The sequence below is a fragment of the Psittacula echo genome (assembly GCF_963264785.1).
Source record: "Psittacula echo genome assembly, chromosome: Z".
Taxonomy (NCBI): domain Eukaryota; kingdom Metazoa; phylum Chordata; class Aves; order Psittaciformes; family Psittacidae; genus Psittacula; species Psittacula echo.
This window is the reverse complement of record NC_137742.1, coordinates 81,055,574-81,077,440: the sequence shown is the minus strand read 5'-3', so window position 1 is coordinate 81,077,440 and position 21,867 is coordinate 81,055,574. Positions and strand designations below refer to the sequence as shown.

At 40.6% G+C, this 21,867-nt stretch overlaps 1 protein-coding gene across 3 annotated transcripts in view; it reads left to right on the top strand.

The window, feature by feature from the left end:
- ARB2A (ARB2 cotranscriptional regulator A) overlaps positions 1 to 21,867 on the top strand; it is a 271,521-nt gene that overhangs the window by 107,192 nt on the left and 142,462 nt on the right. For all 3 annotated transcript variants that reach the window (XM_080636890.1, XM_080636891.1, XM_080636889.1), the window contains one exon: positions 7,797 to 8,015. In XM_080636890.1, the coding sequence (XP_080493016.1) occupies positions 7,797 to 8,015 (219 nt within the window). The remainder of the gene's footprint in view (positions 1 to 7,796; positions 8,016 to 21,867) is intronic.

The window sequence follows — 21,867 nt, the reverse complement described above, 5'->3', positions numbered from 1 at the left end:
AGAAACCATAACTCATAAGTAATTAAATTATTTAGCAGAAGAAGTATAAGAAGGTCTTCTGACATAGGTCACTATGGGAAGGAAGGAGCATCCAAGTGCCGAATTGCACCTGTTTATTGAAGATAGGTACAAACCAGAAGCTTTACTTCTAGATTGCAAGTGGCTGTTTTCTCAGGGAAGTGACTGAATACATGCACATACTAAAGCCAACTGAGTTTTCTGTCGTTGAGATAGAAGGATTTTAGGCTGCAGTCACAAACAATGGTCAACACTAAATGGGAGCTGTCTTTCAAGACTTTGATAACTTCAAGATTTTGCAGAAAATACTAATGTGCATGATGCGTTTTCCATTTACACTACTGTAGTACAGACCTTGCAAGAGATTGACATGTAATCTTTTCCTGTAATGGTTTAATACATATAAAATTCTTTGAGTTGAAAGGTGAAGTCGAACTTGGCGTCTTAGACTGCCTTCCCTGCAAGCTAAAGATGTTAAAAATCCAGGCAAACCTCTCAGCCCTTCAAAATACCTGCTGTTTAGAAAGAGAAAATGTTTACAAAAAGATTTTACGTTAGTTCGAGATAGAAGAAAATTAGGTGTATTTTAGAATAAATTTACTTACTTTTTCATGTGGTGCTAGATAAAAAATATACTTAAAGCCTATTTGGAGTATATTCATTATGAAGTACAAATGAGAATAATTAAGACATACTGTGACATTCCTGGGGAGGAGACAAAATGGATTGGAAAACAAATTTACGGTTAAGAATTTTCACTGTCAGCTAAAGGGATGCTTAAATATACCATGCTTAAAAATACCATAGAAACATTAAAAGAATCCCACAATCCAGCTTCACCTCTGCACCTTTGTTGAGCATAACTTTGAGAGAGTAACTGCTATTCTCCATGGTTTCCCTTTCAATAAATTATAACCCATAATTATTTGTTTCTTGTGTGGTTTTACAAGGATTATTTGATACACTGATGTTTCTAATGCATTGCTTTAAAAAGTTAAGTTTTATATAGATCTGAATAACCTTTTAATTAAAATCTTAGTGAAAGAGTGAAATATGCATGAGGCTCTTGCTTGTGATCTTGTACCCCTCTGAAGATGAAATTTTTGTTGGAAAAAAAAAATAAAATACCTTCTTAGGAGTGGGAAAAACAGCTTTGTGAGTTCATATTTCGATTACAAAAGAGGTTCCTATAAGGTATCATTAAAAGATGCTGGGCCTTGGTGGAAACTGATGGACTCCTTCTTTCAGAGGTTGTATGGACCCCAAAGCTGTGTGCACTTTGTAGGAGCAGAAACTGTTCTTGCAGCCTGGGCAGTTGTTGTGGATGGATTATTTGCAGTCCCATCTCTTGCCTGTGTGGCTGGGATGGATTCACGTCCATGCAGCCTCCAGTGATTTCTCCAGATAGTCCCTAGTCTCAGATCAGGGAGAGGTGGTGGGGCTGAGATTTATTAAACAGCATTCAAAGCAGTATTTGAATGTGAACATAGTCCTTTTTTTGTTAATTCACAGAATGAAGTTAATGCTATAGCATACTTTCGAGCATTCCACTTGCCATGATAATTTTCTGCTGAAAATCCTAGTAAAATCAGTGCTTGTAAAGGCACAGAAGTTCCCTATCAAGAATACAGTACATAACCAAGGGAATAAAATCCTTATAATTTATGGATTTGTTTATTCAGTTTTGGCCTTCAGTACACCATAAACCAGGATTGCAGATCTTACACATAGACATATTTGGGCTGCTAATTATAGGTAGATGTAAAACGTAAATTCTTTTCAAAATTTTTTCAGCAGTAAACTCAAAATGTGGTGACAGCTTATCTGGTTGGGGGGGAGGGGTTCAGCCTTGAACCTGGATTTGTTTGATATAGCTGTGCTAGCACCAAATTAACAAATAGCAAAGTAAAACATACTAATGTTTTCCATACTGGAAAGGATATATGCTATATATGCCATATATGGTGAAATAAGATGAGCCCCGTTCTGCATGCAAACAGATATGGACCCAGTACAGTAAAGAATTAGAAGGCAGTAGCAGAAAGGAAATGAAGAGTTTATTGGGTTTATAACTCTAATATCCGTTAAAAGTTAGTAGCGCAGCAGGTGACAGTTTGGCTAAGTGTAAAGTGAATGTTTTGAAAGAAATAGCAGTTGGGTGACCTGGGATGTCAGGGTTCTAGACAGGGGTGTGTGTTTGTCAATATATCCTACATGTTTTACAGACTCCTCAGGGAACAGGGGAAGATACAATTTCACCTTTTTTGTGCCAAAACATTTTAATTATATCTTCTTCCAAGTACAGCGGTTCGGTAACCAAGGAGCTGACATTGATGCATGTGTTGATAAAACTGCAAACATTCAAAATGAGATTAACAAAGATTTTGAGGAAGGGGTGACAGCTAATTTTGCACAGTATTCTGCATCTAATTCAGGTCAGTGTAATGATAGAATATTTTATAACTCTGTGTCATCCGGAGGGACTTTTATGATGCTTTGTGGTTTTGAGGATTTGTGTATATGAAATTATAGATCTTAATACATCATTCAAACAGGTTATAACTTTTTCATCAAACATCTATTGGTTGTAGCCATAAACAGGAATAAACTTTAGCATTTAGAAGCAAATTTATATATCCATGAGCATTCATCACAGTAATAGGTTCGTTTTCTCTAATTCACCTTGAAAATACTGACTTCAGATGTGAAATGGAACGGAAACTCCTGTGCCCATTTTGCAGCGTTGCTTGGTATTTGCAAAAAGATCGACTGAAAGTTATATTAAGTGTATTTAAATCATCAAACTGTAGTTTCTTTGTGTTGTGTGAGACCTTTTGAGAACATCTCAATGTATTTCTGCTCTATTCTCCTCCTTTTTTGAAGGCAACTGACATTTTTCTTTCACTTTTCTTTTTGTTTGTGAAATTTTCTCCTTTTTTTTATCCACTCACTTCTCCATCTGCTTTCACTTTTGTTTGCTTGGGCCGTCTCTCATCCCAACTTGATAATGAGGAATGCGGTGTGACCCTGACCTCTATCAGCCCATGCATGACCTTCTGACTCCCCCACATAACCTTTGACCTTGTCTTTGACAGCTTGATTAATTACCCTGTGTTATGATTTATGAGTAAGTGCTATGTAAAAATAATAGACAACAGGTGGTCCTCTAAAAACTTTTTGTGGCATGTTTTCTTTTCCCCCCTAACCTGATGAGCTGTTTTAAGTTGGGAACTTTGTGGGACAATATGCATTTGGCAGCAACACGGCATTTTTACACACTTGGACACAGTGCTGGAATTCAGGCAGCTGAGGTGTAGCTGAGAGGAAAATATCGCAAAGTATTAGCAGGGTGCAGTTGTGAAAATGTACATGGGGTGGAAACAGAATGTGTAGTCAACTACATTTGGGGCATTTCAGTCGCAGGTCACGTCTTGAGAAAATTGGTCAAATAATGGAGGGGGAATTTTTCAAGCTGAGCTGCATCTCCAGCAGCTATGGTTTACTTCACTGCACCTCACCAATGACTTCTGATTGGTTGTCATGACCTCATCCCACTGTCGCACCTACAGTGATGTACCCTTCTCGTGGAAAAGATGGGAAATGAAAGAACATACATCTTTTCAGAAAGATGAATGGACGTCACCGTGTCCATTTTAACCACAGGCAGGTTTAAGAGCTGAGCGCTTTTGAGTTGCATTCCCGCTGGGTTTTAACTCCGGTCTTGTTACCAATGATCCAAATCGAAACCTGAACATGAAAATTCAGGTTGATAAAGCTTAGGAAAATGATCTCTTTCAGACAGATGCTCGAAGTCCAAAAAGATAGTTACATAGGTCAAAAGATTCCTCTCCAGCCCTGACCTCTCTGGTCACATATGGTGTCCCATCTTGGTGGATTAATATGCTTTCAGCTCATTTATTCATATGGCCAGGCAGAAGAGGTTTCAAAAGATTTGGAATGTACCTCAAGTACTTTGGGGTTCTTTTTTTATAACCTTACTCTTGCTGTCAGAGGCAATATTTGTATTCCTTCCGTTTTGAGCATCTCGCTTGAACTTCCAGTAAGAGGCAGGAAGTACCGCTCCATTTCTGGCTTGTGTTTTATGGTGGAAAAGGCCCTTCTACGTTTTTCTGGCTTTGTAGTAAAGGTATTGTAATTGAGATTCGTGATTCTTTCCAACACTTGACTTTGTCAGCCTGCTTTTCCTTTCATCATCATTTGCTGGCTCAATCATACGTGCTAATTGCATTTGTATTTATGAACCTAGGAGTGGAGTTTGCAGAGTCCTCTGCCTCTAGAAGAAAGTACCTGGAGGATGCTAGTAGTTAGCGTATATTACATTTTTCTTACCTTGAAGTGTTAGAATTTTGATTGTTTTGGGTGTTTTAGTCTGAGAAAGAAACTGTAATTGTACCCACTGCACTTGTAGATTAGAGGCTGAGACTTGTATTTATCAGTGTCTGTCCTGATTATTGCGTCTCATCATAGATACGCTAATGGGAGATGCAGGCAAATCTTAGCTTCTGTGCAACATCGGTATTCTCTCGGACATGCGGTAGAGCACAGGACTTGGCTTGTTTCAGTCATTTGTCCCAAAGTTTATCTTTTTACCATGAAAAAACTTTGCACTTTGGAGGGTGATTTCTACTTCTGTGTGCCCTGGACACACTCCACTATTATGTATGCTGAAAATGTACCAAATGTTTTAGTGAGAGTGGAAGCTTTAAAAACTCCCCTGTATGGCAGTGCTTACTTAGATCATATGTCACTACATTTTAACAATGCTCTAAGCTCATCATAGCTGAAATTGGTATTTTTAGTGACATTCTGAGATATATACTTCTGAACACTATTCTCATATAAAAAAGATACTTTTTAATGAATGTGATTTTGCCTTTGCTTAACATGCCAAACACTGTGTATCTTGCCTATTTATTAATTTTGCCAAAGGTTTTTTTTCAGATGTTAGTGGTCTTGTGTGTTCAGTTTTGCATTGACTTGCACCCTGTTCTGCCCCACTTTATTAGTGAGGAGTTCCACCATTTTTTTTTTATTTCTTTTCTAATTGCATTGAACTTTAATGGTGCAGCTATGCCCACACCAAATAATTTTTCTAAAATTTAATTGTACTTAAAAGCCACATTGTTTACATAGATGTTATTTAGAGCTTAGTACTCCTTTTCAGTAGCAAATGCTTGGGCTGAGGCTGAACAAGAGAGGTTGTTATAGTTTTACCTGTCATTTTGTTATTCCATGTTGTTTTATACATGTCATTTTCAAATCTTCTTTCTGTTGCCATTATTTTATATCTTGCCATTTAGAATGCAGAAGGACAAGGGAAAGGCAAATACACTGCATCATTTAAGCAAAACAATCTGAAAAGAGATTACTTCCCTAAGAGAAAGTTTTACAATTTTTAAGATAATTCTTCCTTTCTCAATTATGGGAAAACCTGTCTCCATTACTATTTAGTTATTTTAATTGTACAGACGGAAACACCTGCTGTCTGTGAGAAATAAAAAAAAAAAAATGTAAAGGGAGACATGTTACACTACTTAAAATGTAATTGATAAAAATCCTTTAATTAATTTATGAAATAGTGAATTTAAAAATGGAATCATATTTCATCTGTTGATGTCTATGTGAAAAATTGACATTGTGTCCTCATAACATGGGACAAATGAGTCATGTAATTTTCAGTTACATAATCAATAACTTAGACAAATTCTACTTCTTTGATGATTTATGTGTCTGTTTTGTGGGCAGCTTAAAATGGACACAGAGCTTCAAATCCCTGTAACATTTTTAGACCTGTAATAAACACATGAATTTTGCATTCGGCATTGTATAGAAAGCAAAACAAATCGATAACACAGAACATCTCTGCTCAAAACAAGCAGCTCAAAATGAACAACACAGAGAGCCCCAAGTACTGCGAGAGCTTGGTCCTACCCTGCCTCTAGCGAGCTCAAACACCATCCTTTCTTTTGAGGCATGTGATTTAGGAATGCTTGTAAGTCATGTTCTGTGATGGATTTTGGACTTTGACTTTTCCAAGTTGGAAATTCATGTGGTTTTAGTACAGTGTTGTGTTAACGTGACCATACCAATGGCATGGGTAGGTTTTAAACTTTGTCTTCTTTAATTTTCCATTTTCCTTTACTCTTCACCCTCAGTTTATTTATTTATTTGCCTGTTTGTTTGTATTTATCCCAGTTCAATTCACTCAGCAGGGAGGACAGGAGTGCAGAATGACAGGAGACCACTTACTAACGGTACCGCGTCTAGCTAGGAGGCAATTTTCTCTTTGGCCTATGTTGACCTTTTTTGACTATGTCCCTTACACCACAGAGAGTGTCCTGAATGCCTCTATTTCACCCTGTTTAGCAGAGTGCATCCGTGCCCTTTAACTTGGGTTTTGGTGGGAGGAGAAGCTACAGCAGACGTTTGAGAAGGGCACAAGGACAAGGGGTAGGAACTCCCTTCAGATGCGATTTTGATAACTAGTCAAGTGTGTCCAACTGTAGAAAATCACCAAGTGACAATCTGTCTACCTGACAGTGGCCACAATGCACTACAAGGTTTGTGAATGGCTCTACAGATTAGAGTAAAGCGAGCCCAAAGAAAGTATCTTTTGTTGATGTGGACTTGGTTTGCTCTGTCCAGCTAGGTATGAGGACCTCTTTGATTTTCGTGCCTAGCCTTAGTGCAAAACGGAGCACCCAATGAAAAGCTGGAATAAAGCTGTTCGGTTAGCTAATTAATACAGACATTTCCAAAAAGTAAGTCTTTATTAAATTACTTTTAAAGGACAGCTTGATTTTGACTAGGAGCCCATTATAACTTCAAAGACTCATCTATTAAATGCACTTGCTTCTCCTTTCTGACTGCGTTTGTGATTATATCTTCTATGAATATTACAATTCTTGTGTGATTTGCCATCATTTAAAAGTCATAATAAAATGATTGGCTGATTTATTTAAGAATTTATTTCTCATTCATAGATTCATGCATTTTTCAACCGGCTCAAAAATGAGGCACAAAAATGCAGCTGGTGTGATCAAAAGCGTGTTGCAGGTCACAGATTTTCTCTGGGTTTGTTGAATACAGGACGTAATCCCAGCAAAGTTTTAGAGCAGATTTAAAGATGTGCTTAAAAGTCAGTCCCCACAGTAAAAGAGGTAACTTGCAAGCAATATCACTGGATCAGTTTTGGTATTGATTCGCTGTTAGTGCTGTGATTGGTTTCTGCATGGTATGCTTATTGTCAGCTAGACAAAAGGTTTACTGTTCTAAAGTTCAGTGACTAGTTTTCACATGCTTTCTTTACTATATATATAAATATATGAAATCCCTCCATCCTTTTTATTTAAAGGTTTTTACTGGCTTGGTCCTTTTTTATTCATCATTATGTGGAGTTCTTGAAGTAATATTTTGCTTCTAGTTATATTGTTTTCTGAAAAAGTCGTACAAATAAATGAATATGAATAAAACAACATATTAAATTATTTTAAAGGTAAAACAGGCAACTTTTCTGATGCTGAGGGATGTGTATAAGCATAAGCATATGCACAGACACATTCACACATCAATATACATTTAATGACAGAAATGAACCAGAATATTCTTAAAATACCCTTCTATAAATTATGTGATGTGAAGTTGCTGAAATAAATATAAAAGTTTTCAAGAGTATTAAAATAAATGCAAAGCATTTTCAAGCATTAAATTACATTTTCATATTTCTTCTTTTTGTGTGTGTGTCTCTTCTAAAACAGGAAGGCTATGGAGTAATAGTACTGAATCCCAATGAGAACTATATTGAAGTGGAGAAGACAAAAGCCCAAGTGCAGCTTTCTTCTGATAGCTTAGATGAACCTGCAGAAAAGAGGGAAAGAAAAGATAAAATCCAAAAGGAAACAAAGAAGCGACGTGACTTCTACGAAAAGTACCGAAATCCACAAAAAGAAAAAGAAACTATGCAGATGTATATTAGAGTAAGTTCCTTTTGTTTTGTTGCCCTTTGTTAATCATGCATAGATATGTTGACTGTCCATATTGGCTAATAAACAGCATGCTTTTTTAAAAACAAACGCATTACCAAGATGGCATTCAAAAGTTTGTACAAATTTGCTGGCTCTTTATTCTATTGGTATTTTTTGTCATTTATGGAATGTGAAGTTTTGGAAGAGTTACAAAACATTCCTTTCTAATTTCAAATGGGAACTTGAAATAAACCCCAGAGGAAAACACGGGTGCTATCAAGAAAGGCAGTGATTTAAGGAAGACATTGTAAAAATGATTTTATAAACAGAGGTTGTACGTAAGAAACACTTTATAGTAGAGCTTGGGCAACATACTAGCTAGACATGTCATACATGCATTTATTGTGTTATATGGTCTTGTAGTGGGGAGGCAGTAGTTAGGGCCTGATAGTTTTTTAACACATTACCTGCTAAATTAATAATGTATTGTGGAAAATACCAGTGTTCATCTTGTGTGGTAGCAGATTTACCCTATAATGTGCTGTTTTCATATGAGCAGCCATCCATTGTGTTTCAGCTGAACTTCTGAAAGGAGATAGAGAAGGCGAGTTATTAATATCTTAATAAATATTTAAGCTAGAATAGTTCGAGAATGGTGTAATGAGGAAACTCTGTCCCTTGCTCTTTTCTTACTCAGTGAACCTTTGCACTTTGTAATGCTACCAGCGTGGGATCATTATAACAGTGCTACTCAAGGATTTCTAATTCTGCAGGGAGCACAAACAATATTATTTGCGCTTTGACACATTCTGCTTCATATACATACTATGTATTATACATACAAACTGAATCATGCAATTTCCAAAGCCCTTGTTAGGAAAGTTAGCATTTTCATTCAGTGGTAAAACATGTAAACATGTAAAGCAACACCAGATTGTAGTTTTTGTAGTTAAAACAGTAAAACTGCATATGCCTTTCTGGTGCGAAACAGGGGAAAGACAGCAGAAGATATGTTAGAATCATCTTAAATTTTAACGTGTTCCTGTTAATTGTGCTTTAGCATAATGTTTGAAAGAGAAATAACAGCTGCACTGGCTAGTTAGAAAGGTTTGTAACCTGAATGCGAGATTACCACTAATACCATAAATATTACTGTGTCTTTTGAGAAATAACTTGCTACAGAGTATCAGGAACAAAAGGATGCATGTACATATTTGAAGTCAACCATCAGCTGCTTTTTAGGAAAGATGCTATTCTGACCACCAGCCAGACCCTGCTTCTTAAGAGGGGCAACCGGAGTTGTCTTGGGGTCCATCGGAAGCCAGTAGATGATGTGCTGTATTGTCCAGAAAAGTGTTTAGTCAGCATGCTGGTGGTCAGTGTTCTCTTTTTTTGATAGCTTTTTAGCAGTTCCGCCTGCTTGTAGCTCTTTCACTTGATGAGGCACAAAATTTGGCTCCAGGAGGTTTGACCCCCAAAACATAAAATGCATGACTCCATCCCATTTTCTTTTCCTCGCAGCTCTGTGCCTCAGATATGACTGTTGACATTCCCTTTATTTGATGTTCTTCAAACCAAGGAAAGAAGTAGCTTAAGTTTTAGTGTATGTATGGGCAGTGGTTTCTTTTTCCTGGGTGAATTAACTGAAATCGGGTTGTCTGTTGAAGTTGGTGTTTAATTCTGAAAGAATTCTTTGGAGTTTGTTTTTTGTTTAACAGTCTCTAGTACAGAGAGGTTTTTGAAACAAAGTGAAAAATGTCCCTTCTTTGGTGTGTGGCAGGACAAATTACTGCAATTTACTTACCTATCTTTTTCTGAAACAAAACCGAGCCACCAATAAGGTGCCATTTACTCTGTTGGATAGAACTGCTCAGTCTGTAGGTGGTTGCAAGAGCAGCTGTGAATATAGCATGCTCTGTTCCACCTTCCTGGCTACAGACACTGTTATCAGCCTGTCCAGGCATTGCTTGAAACAAACAAAATAGATAGGTTTAGATTAGACATTTGGAAGAAGTTCTGCCCTGTAAGGGTGGTGAGGCCCTGGCACAGGTTGCCCAGAGAAGCTGTGACGAGAAGCTGTGACTGCCCCCATCCCTGGCAGTGTTCAAGGCCAGGTTGGATGGGACTTGGAGCAACCTGGTCTAGTGGAAGATGTCTCTGCCCATGGCAGGGGCTTGGAACTGTGTGAGCCTTAAGGTCCCTTCCAACACAAACCGTTCTAGGATTCTGTGATTCTAAAATGATGCAGTGCCATATCTGCTGTGTATTTGTTTGCACCATGGGACTTGAAGTCCCATTTACTACAACCACAGGCTGTGGGGGCTACGGTGTTAGAGCAGGTTTGGGTAATCTCAAAGGCCAATTTGGATATGACCTTTTTAGTTATATATATATATGACTGAGTATTATAGCATACATTTGACTCACGGGGCTCTTGAAATAAGACATATTGTCACTCCACAGAAGTATTTAAGAAGGGTATATGCTTCATAATGATCTCGTCAAAGAGTTCTGAAAAACCTGAGCAAGCTTACGTTGTTTTGCCAAGCAGGGAAAAACTGGTGCAGAGAGACTAAATGAAAAATATCCTCACAAGAAGTCATCAACTGGATCTGATGTTAACAGAAAATTTGTTTCTGTCAAATATGCTGGAGAAATTGTTTCAGGCTGTTAAGTAGCAGGAATAAATATCATTGGTTATGTTTGCAAAGGGTCATTGAGATCTGTTGTGATCTGATGAGGAAATGGCATTTGAACAAATGAAAGCTATCTGGATGGTGCTCCCAATTGTGCAGGTAGATTTTCCAAGAATGGGAAAAATGGAACTCTGTCATGGTAAATTTCTTTAAGCATTTTCTGTCTTTTCATAGGGGAAAAGAGAAAAAAAACAACGTTAAAAAAACCCTGGGATACTCAAGAATATGTAAAACCAGAGTCTTAAAATATAAAAGCTCAAATTACACTGTATTTTTGAACAAAATGAGTAAAAAATAAAAGCAACTATTGGAGTGTGTAGTGCATTAAGCACAGTGCTTGAAAGATCAAAGTACTTATTGTTTCATGCTGGAAGTTCCCTCAACTATGAAATAATGTACTCTCTGGCATACATTATAGCTTGTTAAAGGGACTGATTTGGTCTGGGCAATAAACATCATGTCAAACATTATGGCAGAAAAACCTGCTTAATGTTTTGTAATAAGACAGAATTTTTTGTTCTTAAACATCTGCCAACTGAATTCACAAGTGAAGACAGAAAATGTCATCAATTCAGCAACAATCTTATAAATTCAGTTTCTTTTTTGTCTATGCAAACCAAGGAAAAACTTCTTGATAATCAGCATTGACTATACTACTTTATGGTATGATTAAACAAAAGCTTTTTACTTTTATATAACATGCTAATGAATACATATGAATTTTAATACTCTTACTGTTCAGATTTTAACAAGCATATTGCCAGCAGATCATTTTAAAGGCATCTGGTTTTTAATGTATTGAATAGAGGGTTGAGTCAAATAGCTAAATATGTACATACATCCTTTTAGAAAACATTTCTGTCCTTACTTACAGATACTACTGTTTTTCCTTAGACCACCAGAGGCTGCTGCTGTACATATTGGCTAATGCTTCCACCCAGAAACTTCATGCCCTAGCCAACCTTCATTTATTACTGAACTAAACTGAGAATTTGTTGATCTCTAACCTTTTTCTATGGAAACAGATCATACAGGCTTAAATGTGACATGACTGTTCCCTCCATCATCCAAACCATTTCCACTCCCTACAGTTTTTCACTTTGACAGTGTCTTCTCTATATTAAAAGACGCTTAGAAATGTAAATCAGTATTTATCCCCTTCTAAATAGCATTCACCACTTAAACAAGTACGCTCAATGGATTCTGAAATTATTAAAGGAAAAAGTAAATCACATAATTTTATAATGAAAGTAATTTGCAATAATGCTGTTGCCACATTAGTCAAAGGATATCAAAGAGGCAGCAAAGGAAGAGGTAGGAAGAAGTACCTTTATCATGCCATCTGATGGGGTCAGGTTTTCTGGGTAAAAGGATAAGCCTTTCCTAGGCCTGTATGCTGGGAAATTTGTCCCTTTTTTTTTTCTTCACTGAGTTTAGCTGCTTTAATAATTCTTTGTGCAAATACTATTTTTGCTGTAGCACAATCTATAACAGCGCTATTTATGCTAACAGCATATCAATGAAATTTAATTAATTCTGGATGTAGCATCCTTTTCATAAATAATTTTTACCCGCTTTCTGTGAGAGATTAAATAGAAAAAGATCATGTGCAACTAATTAGTTTGTTTTACTAAAAACAAATGCATCGGGATAATTTGTGCCAGTGTTTAGGAGAAAGCAGTAAGAGGCAGGTTTATTAATACACGGTTAAGTACACAGCGAGTGCTGGTGGGCAGGAAATCCTGGCAAGCATGCGAGCACAGTTGTGCCATTTCTGCTTATTTGTTCAGTGCAGCTGACACGAAGCATCGCCTGACTGAAGGTCACCGCAGAGCATCCGCTTGTGCAGGGCAGCCTTTCAGTGCAGCAGATTTATTCCACGTTGGATGGAGCTGCTTCCCGACATAGCTGTAGTCCTGCCAGCTGTGCGGATCTGGCCCCGTGGCCGTCCCTGGACAGATGCGGACTCCTGCTGCCTACCCTGTGAGTTGGCAAGGTGCACACCGGCTCTCATCCAGAGCCTCTGCGACTGCATTAGCGCGCTGCTGAGATCAAGCTAATAAGCCCTTTATTCCACCAGAAGAGACAAAATGACAAGCGCTAGGCAGACGGCTCCCAAGACGTAAGGAACATGGTCCAGCACAATGAAAGTCAGTGGCAGACCCAGGCATCAGGACTTGAACCTGAAAAGAGTCATGCCAGTACTTATACCACAATGCCCTGGTTTTTAGCTCTTTTAGCATTACTTTACCGATACCTCTGAAACAACACATGGGTTTCACTGAATTATAGAATGGTTTGGGTTGAAAAGGACCTTTAAGCTCATCCAGTTCCAACCCCCTAGGACACCTTCCACTAGACCAGGTTGCTCCAAGCCCCATCCAACCTGACCTTGAACACTGCCAGGGATGGGACAGCCACAGCTTCTCTGTGCAATCTGTGCCAGGGCCTCACCACCCTCACAGGGAAGAACTTCTGCCTAAGATCTCATCCACCCATATTTGCCTTTTAAAGGCTGTTACTTCTTTGTGTTCTAGAGAAATCTCTTTCACTTCTAAGCAACAGCAAAATCATGCTGGCAATGGAAAACTCATGACAGCTGCTTAGAAACTACTATGGCATTATCTATCATTTTTGTCCCATGTACTACTTGGGCATTCAGAATTCAAAATCAGAGCAGTTCAGGTGCTGGGACATAAATGTATAGTGACGCTTTGGGTGCCACAAGGTATTTGGGATTCCTGGAGAGATCTAGCCCATGTCTTGTAGGATCTGTGCCACCAGAGACCTGCACCACCCTGGCCAAACGAGGACTGTAAAGCTTCTACAGTGGCACCAAGCACCTACAATTAGAGCTCTGTGTCATTCCTAAAGGGTCAGATAAGCTCTAAGTTACTACAGTAATTTCTGTAGAACAGGAAAAATATGTGTTTGTCGTATTTCATTCTATAGATGAACATTCTATTCAGTGAACAGGCATCTTACATTAAATAGCTAAAGTTTGTAGTGTTTAAACTATAGTAATATTCAATAATTTATGCATAGGCTGTTTAGCTCCTGCAGTTAAATTAGGTATTTTTTAAAGTCCTGAGATTGTAAAGACTTCTGTTACGTTTTACATCTGATAGTCTGGAAAAGTTGCATTTGTCTTCTTTTCCTTGAGCAGTGAAAAGAAAGAGACGATCACTGAAGGAAGATTTTGCATCTCTTCAAGAGCACCACTGACTCTCCTTTCTGCCATACCCTCTCTTTGTTCTGCATTTCACAAGTGTGGTTTAATCAAAGAAAAGGAATAAATGGAGGCCATCTAGCTTTGGTGTCTTTCAAACATTCATTATGTGATGCCAACAAAATGTGCATTGTTCAATCCGACTCCTAAAATGTGAGGCAAGCCGTGAGAGTTTCCAAAAGAAAGAACCAGCTTGCATCTCTCCTCCCACCATGAGCTGTGCGGTGCTCCTGTGGTGCTAAAAAAGACTGTCTCTCACAGGTCAGATGAGTCCTCTTTCCTTTCAGATGGGATTCAGGCTTGATAAACCTGGCCAGTTAGCTAATGTTAAAGGAAATTAGCTCAGCAGAAAGCAGGCATACTTGTTGAAGGCAAAGGTGAATAAAATTATTCAAACTTCTTGTACTCAGATACTGCCTGTCTTTGATTGCAGAGCGATTGCAGTGAAGGACTGAAAAGACCTCACAGGTCTTCTGGTCCATCCTCCTGCCAGTACAGGTTGCTCTCTGCAAGTATCCTTTATAATTTATCTAATGAAATCAAAGGGTAATATTCTTTTAGCTGATACCCAAACAAGGATAATATCCTCTAACCTACTGCAAGCAGTTGCACATTTTGATGCTAGATTTCAGTGTGTTTGGGAAAACCATCAGAAGAAAATTAGCAAGGGCTCATACGCCTTGTAGATTCTTTACATGTTTTTTCTTTGGGGACAAGTCAGACATAAAAGCCTTCATAGAGATGACGAAAATTAATTTCTGCAATAAATATATATAGTCATCTTAAGATTAATGATTCTGTTGCAGAATAACCCATTTCTGTGGGGACATGCCACCCCGCTCGACTCCTCAAGAAGTATTTATTTGGTTTAGGTAGGAGGATATGAGGACTGCACAACTATGCTTGGAGGTCAGGAAAACATTTGTGGAGGTCTAGTAAATGAATGCCAGCAGGCAGGGAACAAGGGCACAGGATGCACAGTGGGTTCAAGGATGTGTTTTCAACTCATCTGCTATGGAAAACAAAGTGAAAATTCTGGAAAAATATGGAGAAAAAAAACGTAGCTTTTGGGATTAAGATGAATCTGGTAGTTCGTCTGAAGTCTGCTTGACTGCCTGCAGCAGTGAGAGCTGCCAAAGGGGCTAGAAATAATGTGGGGCTTGGTGGCATGGAGGAGTGTGGAATAAGCTGCCCAGAAAAAATGTCAGTGCCTGCCCTGCAATTCATAGGTGACTGACAACTAAAAAAATTAATTATTACAGCTCTTTTATTCTGTGTTACATTTTGAATACTTACAAGTGGAGGATTTTACTAACTAAAATCCTTACTTTTTGTAAATTTACTTATTGTGCAATGTTACTTTGAATTATTTACATCTTGAGAACAAGCTTTATGTCTTTAATCAGCTCGTTGTCATCCCTGCACAGGCAATAAAATATGCCTTATTGTGAGCTCTGAGGAGAACAGAGTCATGACCTCCATTCTTGCTATGCCTTGGTGATTCTAGCAGATTCAGAGCCTGAACTTCATTTTCAAAGTGTCCAGACAGAAGTCTTTCCCAAGTTTTTCTGTTTTACAGTATCCCCAGCCATGAACTCATCTAAATATTGCGAAATCATCCTGTTCCTCTCTTGACTGAATCTTTGTTTTATCCTTCTCTTCCTGGCTAAAACAGAATGCTAAACAGATCAAAAGTGCTTTTTGCCTTTTGTAGTGGGTGGTGTCGATAGCAGGGTTTCTCTGCTGAATGGGCTGCATGGTGTTCAGCTGCACTCTTACACACTTTGTTATTTTGCAGTTGATTCTCATTCTCTTCCTCTGTATTTTTTGATCAGTACTTTGCAAGAGTGAATTTGTAATACACAATGAGGTATATTTTCTTTATTATCAACTAAAACTTTAATTTTAGTTAGTTTTCCCAATAGATACCACTGCTTGGAGAGAAACTACTGAATAAAGTGATACCGAGGTGCATTTACCAAGAGTTGTATGTGTTGAGGAGCCTTAAATTCTTCTGGGCTCTTAAGCAACAGTGTGGGAACTTTTAGTATGGTACTTTTAGCCTGGACTGAGAAAACATCCATGGGTTAGAAGCTTTCAACAAATACAGCCGCATTACTCCTATTACTGTCAAACAGTGTGAGTGATTACGGGGATTGCAAACCAGGGTTGCAGGGCCTATGGTTCCCTTCTGCTGTTAGATCATATAGCAGGAGGGATCCTTAGTTCACTATCAGGATGTGCTGAAAGAACTTGCCATGTGACAGGTTTTTAGTTCTTTAATGAAATATTGCTCCTCGTTGCTAAGCCTGTGCATCTCTGAAAGTATCAGCAAAAATCGTAAAATCCCAGACTGGTTTGCATTGAAAGAAACCTTAAAGCCCATCCAGTTCCAACCCCCTGCCACAGAAAGGGACACCTTGCACTAGACCAAGTTGTTCCAAGCCCCATCCAACCTGGCCTTGAACACTGCCAGGGATGGGGCAGCCACAGCTTCTCTGGGCACCCTGTGCCAAGACCTCAGCACTCTCACAGGGAAGAACTTTTGCCTAAGATCTCATCTCAGTCTCCTCTCTGTCAGGTTAAAGCCATTCCCCTTGTCCTGTCCCTACAGGCCCTTGTCCAAAGCCCCTCTCCAGATTTCCCATAGCCCCTTTAGGCATTGGAGCTGCTCTAAATTCTCCCCTGAAGAAGCCTTCTGTTCTTCAGACTGAACAAGCCCAGCTCTTCTCAGCCTGTCTCCAGAGCAGAGCTGCTCCAGCCCTCGCACCATCCCTGTGGCTTCCTCTGGACCCTCTCCAACAGGTCCCAGTCCTGCATCTGGGTTTGTTGTGTCCTCACTGAATTAAAGAGTGAGTAGAAGAGTTGCTGTCTCCCAGATGTCTTACTTTACAACATACATATTCTCTGGGGTCACATAAATTTTGATCAGTCATTATACCTATAATGCAGTTTGAATTTTCCTACTGCTGAACCCAGGACAATGACCCAGGGAACTACAGACCAGTCAGTCTCAGCTCTGTGCCTGGCAAAATCTTGGAACAGATTCTCCTGGAAAGCATGCTGTCCTGAGATCAGCAATGGAAGTAATTTTCTCGTTCTGAGTAGCTGGTGCAGTGCTGTGTTTTTGGCTTTTGGCCTGGGAACAGCGCTGATAACACTGATATCTTTAGTTGTTTCTCAGTAATGTTTACTCTGACCAAGGACTTTGTGAGTGTCATGCTGTGCCAGAGAGAAGGGGAAGCCGGGAGGAAGCAGAGACAGGACACCTGACCCAAAACTAGGCAAAGGCATATTCCATACCACAGCACATCATGCCCAGTACATAAACTGGGGCAGTTAGCTGAAAGGACTAGAGCACTGCTTGGGTGGGCTGGGTATCGGTTGGCAGGTGGTGAGCAGTTGTATTCTCTTCTCTTGTTATTTCTCTTAACATTATAATTATTGGTGGTAGCAGTAGTGCTTTTGTGTTATAACTTAGTTACTGGACTGTTCTTATCTCAGCCTGTGGGAGTTACATTCTTTCAATTCTCCTCCCCATCCATCCAGGAGCTGGGGGGAGGAAAGGAGAGGAGTGAGAGAGTGACTACGTGGTTTTGAGTTACTGACTGGACTTAAACCATGGCAGTTCTTTTTTGGTGCCCAGCGTGGGGCACAAAGGGTTGAGATAATGACAGATCTGACTGGAGTGTGTCTAATCGGATTTGTGATAAGCATTTTTTTTTTTTTTTTAATTAATAGTCACTCGTCACAATGCTGATTTATTGGCTCTCAAAGTTGTTGCTCTTGATCTCACAGTTCCAGCATGTCGTACCTTACTTACAGCCGGTGTTTGCTGTGTTAGTGTTTATCAGGTGGGGGGCTTGGGCTAAGGTTCTTGTTTCATTGTACTTTATGGAAATGACTTGTAATACAATAGAATCATTGACCTTGAAACTGATCTGGCTTGTATTCCCAGTGTGGTCATCACCTCTATACCTTGGGAAGTATATAATAGAAGTGTTTAACAATTATGCATCTTTTTTTTCCTCCTCAAGTGGTCCACCCGTGAGGCAGACAGTCTCTTATGCTCCCAGATCCCCAGCAGACCGTCCACAGCATCATTTGAGAGTTCTGAAGATTTTGAATGGCCTTTGAGTACTCTTGAGATCTGCCTGCTGATTGTGATGGAGATCACCATGCTGGCACATATACAGAGTGTGTTTTACGCACAACCATTTCGTCTGATCTCAAGAGTTAAGCAGAGTCGGGTTTGGGCCTTGTCTAGGGTTAGACAATGATATAGGAGGACCAGGAGATTTTCCCCGAGGCTGGACAGTCATGAATGGCAGGGTGTGCGGGATAGTATGGCCAAGTATCTAGGCCAGTGGGCCCCTCCAGTGCTTTGGAATTTCACCACTGAACAGGTGCAAAATCCAGAAAAACTTCTAAAACACTTAAATGAGGTGCGTTGTCATCCTGGTCATACCAGAGAGGGACAGATCATGGCAACGTGCTGGGGCTTGGCCTACACTTACAGAGTCCTGTTCAACACTATCCAGCACCTTCAAAGTGAAAAAAATGTCCCTGGATCTGATGGCAAAGCAACAGACAGCGCAGCTACTCCAGCTCTAAGTACAGCAGCTACACCAGCCACAGTGACAAGTACAACAGCTACCCAAACCCTGACAACAGATACTGCAGCCACTCCAACCACAGTGATAATCACTGCAGCTAAACCAGAGGACCAATTTGTGCCAATATCGGTTGCCCCTATGTGCAAGGGGCAAAGCAAAAAAGAGGCAAGAAAGATGAAGCAAGATGAACAAACAATGTACTCACGACCAGGGACAGCATCTGACCAGGAGTTGTTATTACATGAATCAGAGGAAGAAGAAGAGGTGACTTCTCAACCCTGGACTTCAACCGAGCTATGGAATATGCAAAAAGATTTTACCTGTCAACCAGGGGAGCACATCATCACCTGGTTGCTCCAGTGCTGGGACAGTGGGGCTGATGGTCACAAATCAGAAGGTAGGGAAGCCAAGCAGCTGCGATCACTTGCTGAGAAGGGGGAATTGATAGAGCAATTGCAAAAGAGAAAAAGTCCCTCAGCCTTTGGAAGCAGCTCTTGGCAGCTGTGAAAGAAAGGTTTCCATACAACGACAATGTTATGAGTCGTTCAGCCAACTGGACCACGATAGAGAAAGGCATCCAGTCTCTTCGGGAATCAGCCATTGTAGAAATGATCTGTCATAGGCCGGATGCAGGGAATGCATCCATAGATCCAGATGAAGTCGAATGTACACAACCCATGTGGCGGAAATTTACACGGAATGCACCATCATCATATGCCCACTCATTGGCAACAGTAACCTGGAATGACGTAATACCACTAACAGTGGATGAAATGATTCATCAGTTCCGAGAGTTCGAAGACTATCTCACCCCTTCCATCATTTCAGCTGTGGAAAAACTGTCTCAGGAGTTCAAACAATTGAGAGATGATCTGTGGGATTTATCCAGCTCCCCACATGTACCAACCCACATCTCAGCTATTAACAAAAGGCATCCTACTGCTCAAGAGAGAAAATATAGAAGGTATACACCACGGGCCACCGTATGGCATTACCTGCAGGATCACGGAGAAGACGTGAGAAAGTGGGATAGAAAACCTGCCTCAGATCTGGAGGAACGGGAGCATGAATTGAAGAGGAAAACAAAGGTCAAGGCTGATCAGCCCATGAAAGCTGTGGCTTCAGTTTCTGGTGAGCAGGTTCCCAGATGGAGTGGAACAGCTGATTTTACTCCAGCTCCTGTAATAAAGACTAATCCCTGTCAACAAGATGTAAGTAACCAATGTTGTGATGACTGTTAGAGGGGCCCTGCCTCCAGCCAGGTGGACATAGAGGACAATCGGATTTACTGGACTGTGTGGATCAGATGGCCTGGCACATCTGTCCCACAGAAGTATAAGGCTCTAGTAGATACCAGTGCACAGTGTACCCTGATGCCATCAAGCTGTCAAGCGGTGGAACCCATTTCTATTTCTGGAGTGACAGGAAGATGCCAAGACTTGACTGTACTGAAGGCTGAAATCAGCCTGACTGGCAAGAAGTGGCAAAAGCACCCCATTGTGACTGGTCCAGAGGCTCCATGCATCCTTGGCATAGACTACCTCAGGAGAGGGTACTTCAAAGGCCCAAGAGGGTACTGATGGGCTTTTGGTATTGCTGCTTTGGAGACTGAGGAAATTGAGCAGCTGTCCGCCTTGCCTGGTCTCTCAGAGGATGCTTCTGTTGTGGGGTTGCTGAAGGTCGAAGAACAACAAGTGCCAGTCGTGACCACAGCAGTGCACCGGCGGCAATATCGCACCAACCGAGACTCCCTGATTCCCATCCATAAGCTGATCCGTAGTCTGGAGAGTGAGGGAGTGATCAGCAGGACCCGCTCACCCTTTAATAGTCCCATATGGCCAGTGTGAAAGTCTAATGGAGAGTGGAGAGTAATGGTAGACTATCGTGGCCTGAATGAAGTCACACCACCATTGAGTGCTGCCGTACTGGACATGCTAGAACTTCAGTGTGAACTGGAGTCAAAGTCAGCCAAGTGGTATGCCACGATTGATATTGCCAATGCATTCTTCTCAATTCCTTTGGCAGCAGAGTGCAGGCCACAGTTTGCTTTTACTTGGAGGGGTGTCCAGTACACTTGGAACTGACTGCCCCAGGGGTGGAAACACAGCCCTACCATCTGCCATGAACTGATCCAGAATGCACTGGACAGGGGCAAGCTCCAGAACACCTGCAATACATCGATGACATTATTGTGTGGGGTGATACAGTGGAAGAAGTCTTTGAGAAAGGGAGGAAAATAATCCAAATCGTGCTGAAAGCTGGTTTTGCCATAAAACAGAGTAAGGTCAAGAGGCCTGCACAGGAGATTCAATTTTTGGGAATAAAATGGCAAGATGGACGTCGCCAGATCCCCACAGATGTGATCAACCAGATAACAGCAATGTGTCCACCAACTAATAAGAAAGAAACACAAGCTTTCTTGGGTGCTGTGGGTTTCTGGAGAATGCGTATCCTGAACTAGTTTGATTGTAATCCCTCTCTATCATGTGACCCGGAAGAAGAATGATTTTAAATGGGGCCCTGAGCAACAACAAGCTTTTGAGCAAATTAAACATGAGATAGTTCATGCAGTAGCCCTTGGACCAGTTCGGATGGGGCCAGATGTAAAAAATGTACTGTACACCGCAGCTGGGGAGAATGGTCCTACCTGGAGCCTCTGGCAGAAAGCTCCAGGGGAGACTCGAGGTCGACCCCTTGTCTTTTGGAGTCAGGGATACAGAGGATCTGAGGCCAGCTATACCGCAACTGAGAAAGAGATACTGGCAGCCTATGAAGGGTTCAAGCTGCTTCAGAGGTGATTGGCACTGAAGCACAGCTCTTCCTGGTACCCCAGTTGCCCGTGCTGGGCTGGATGTTCAAAGGCAGGATCTCCTCTACACATCATGCAACCGATGCTACATGGAGTAAATGGGCTGCACTAATTACACAATGAGCTCAAACAGGAAATCCCAGTCATCCAGGCATTCTAGAAGTCATCATGGACTGGCCAGAGGGCAAAGATTTTGGAATGTCACCAGAGGAGGAGGTGATGCGTGCTGAAGAGGCCCCACCATATAATAAACTGTCAGAAAGTAAAAAGCAGTGGGACAGCCAGATACAAGTTCACGGCCATGTCCATCCCGCCCTGCTGCTGGAGCCCACCCGTATTACAAGTAATTACCATAAAGTACAATGAGACAAGAACCTTAGCCAAGCACCCCACCTGATAAACACTAGCACAGCAAATACCGGCTATAAGAAAGTATGACATGATGAAACTTTGAGATCAAGAGCAACAACTTTGAGAGCAAATAAATCAGCATTGTGATGAGTGACTATTAATC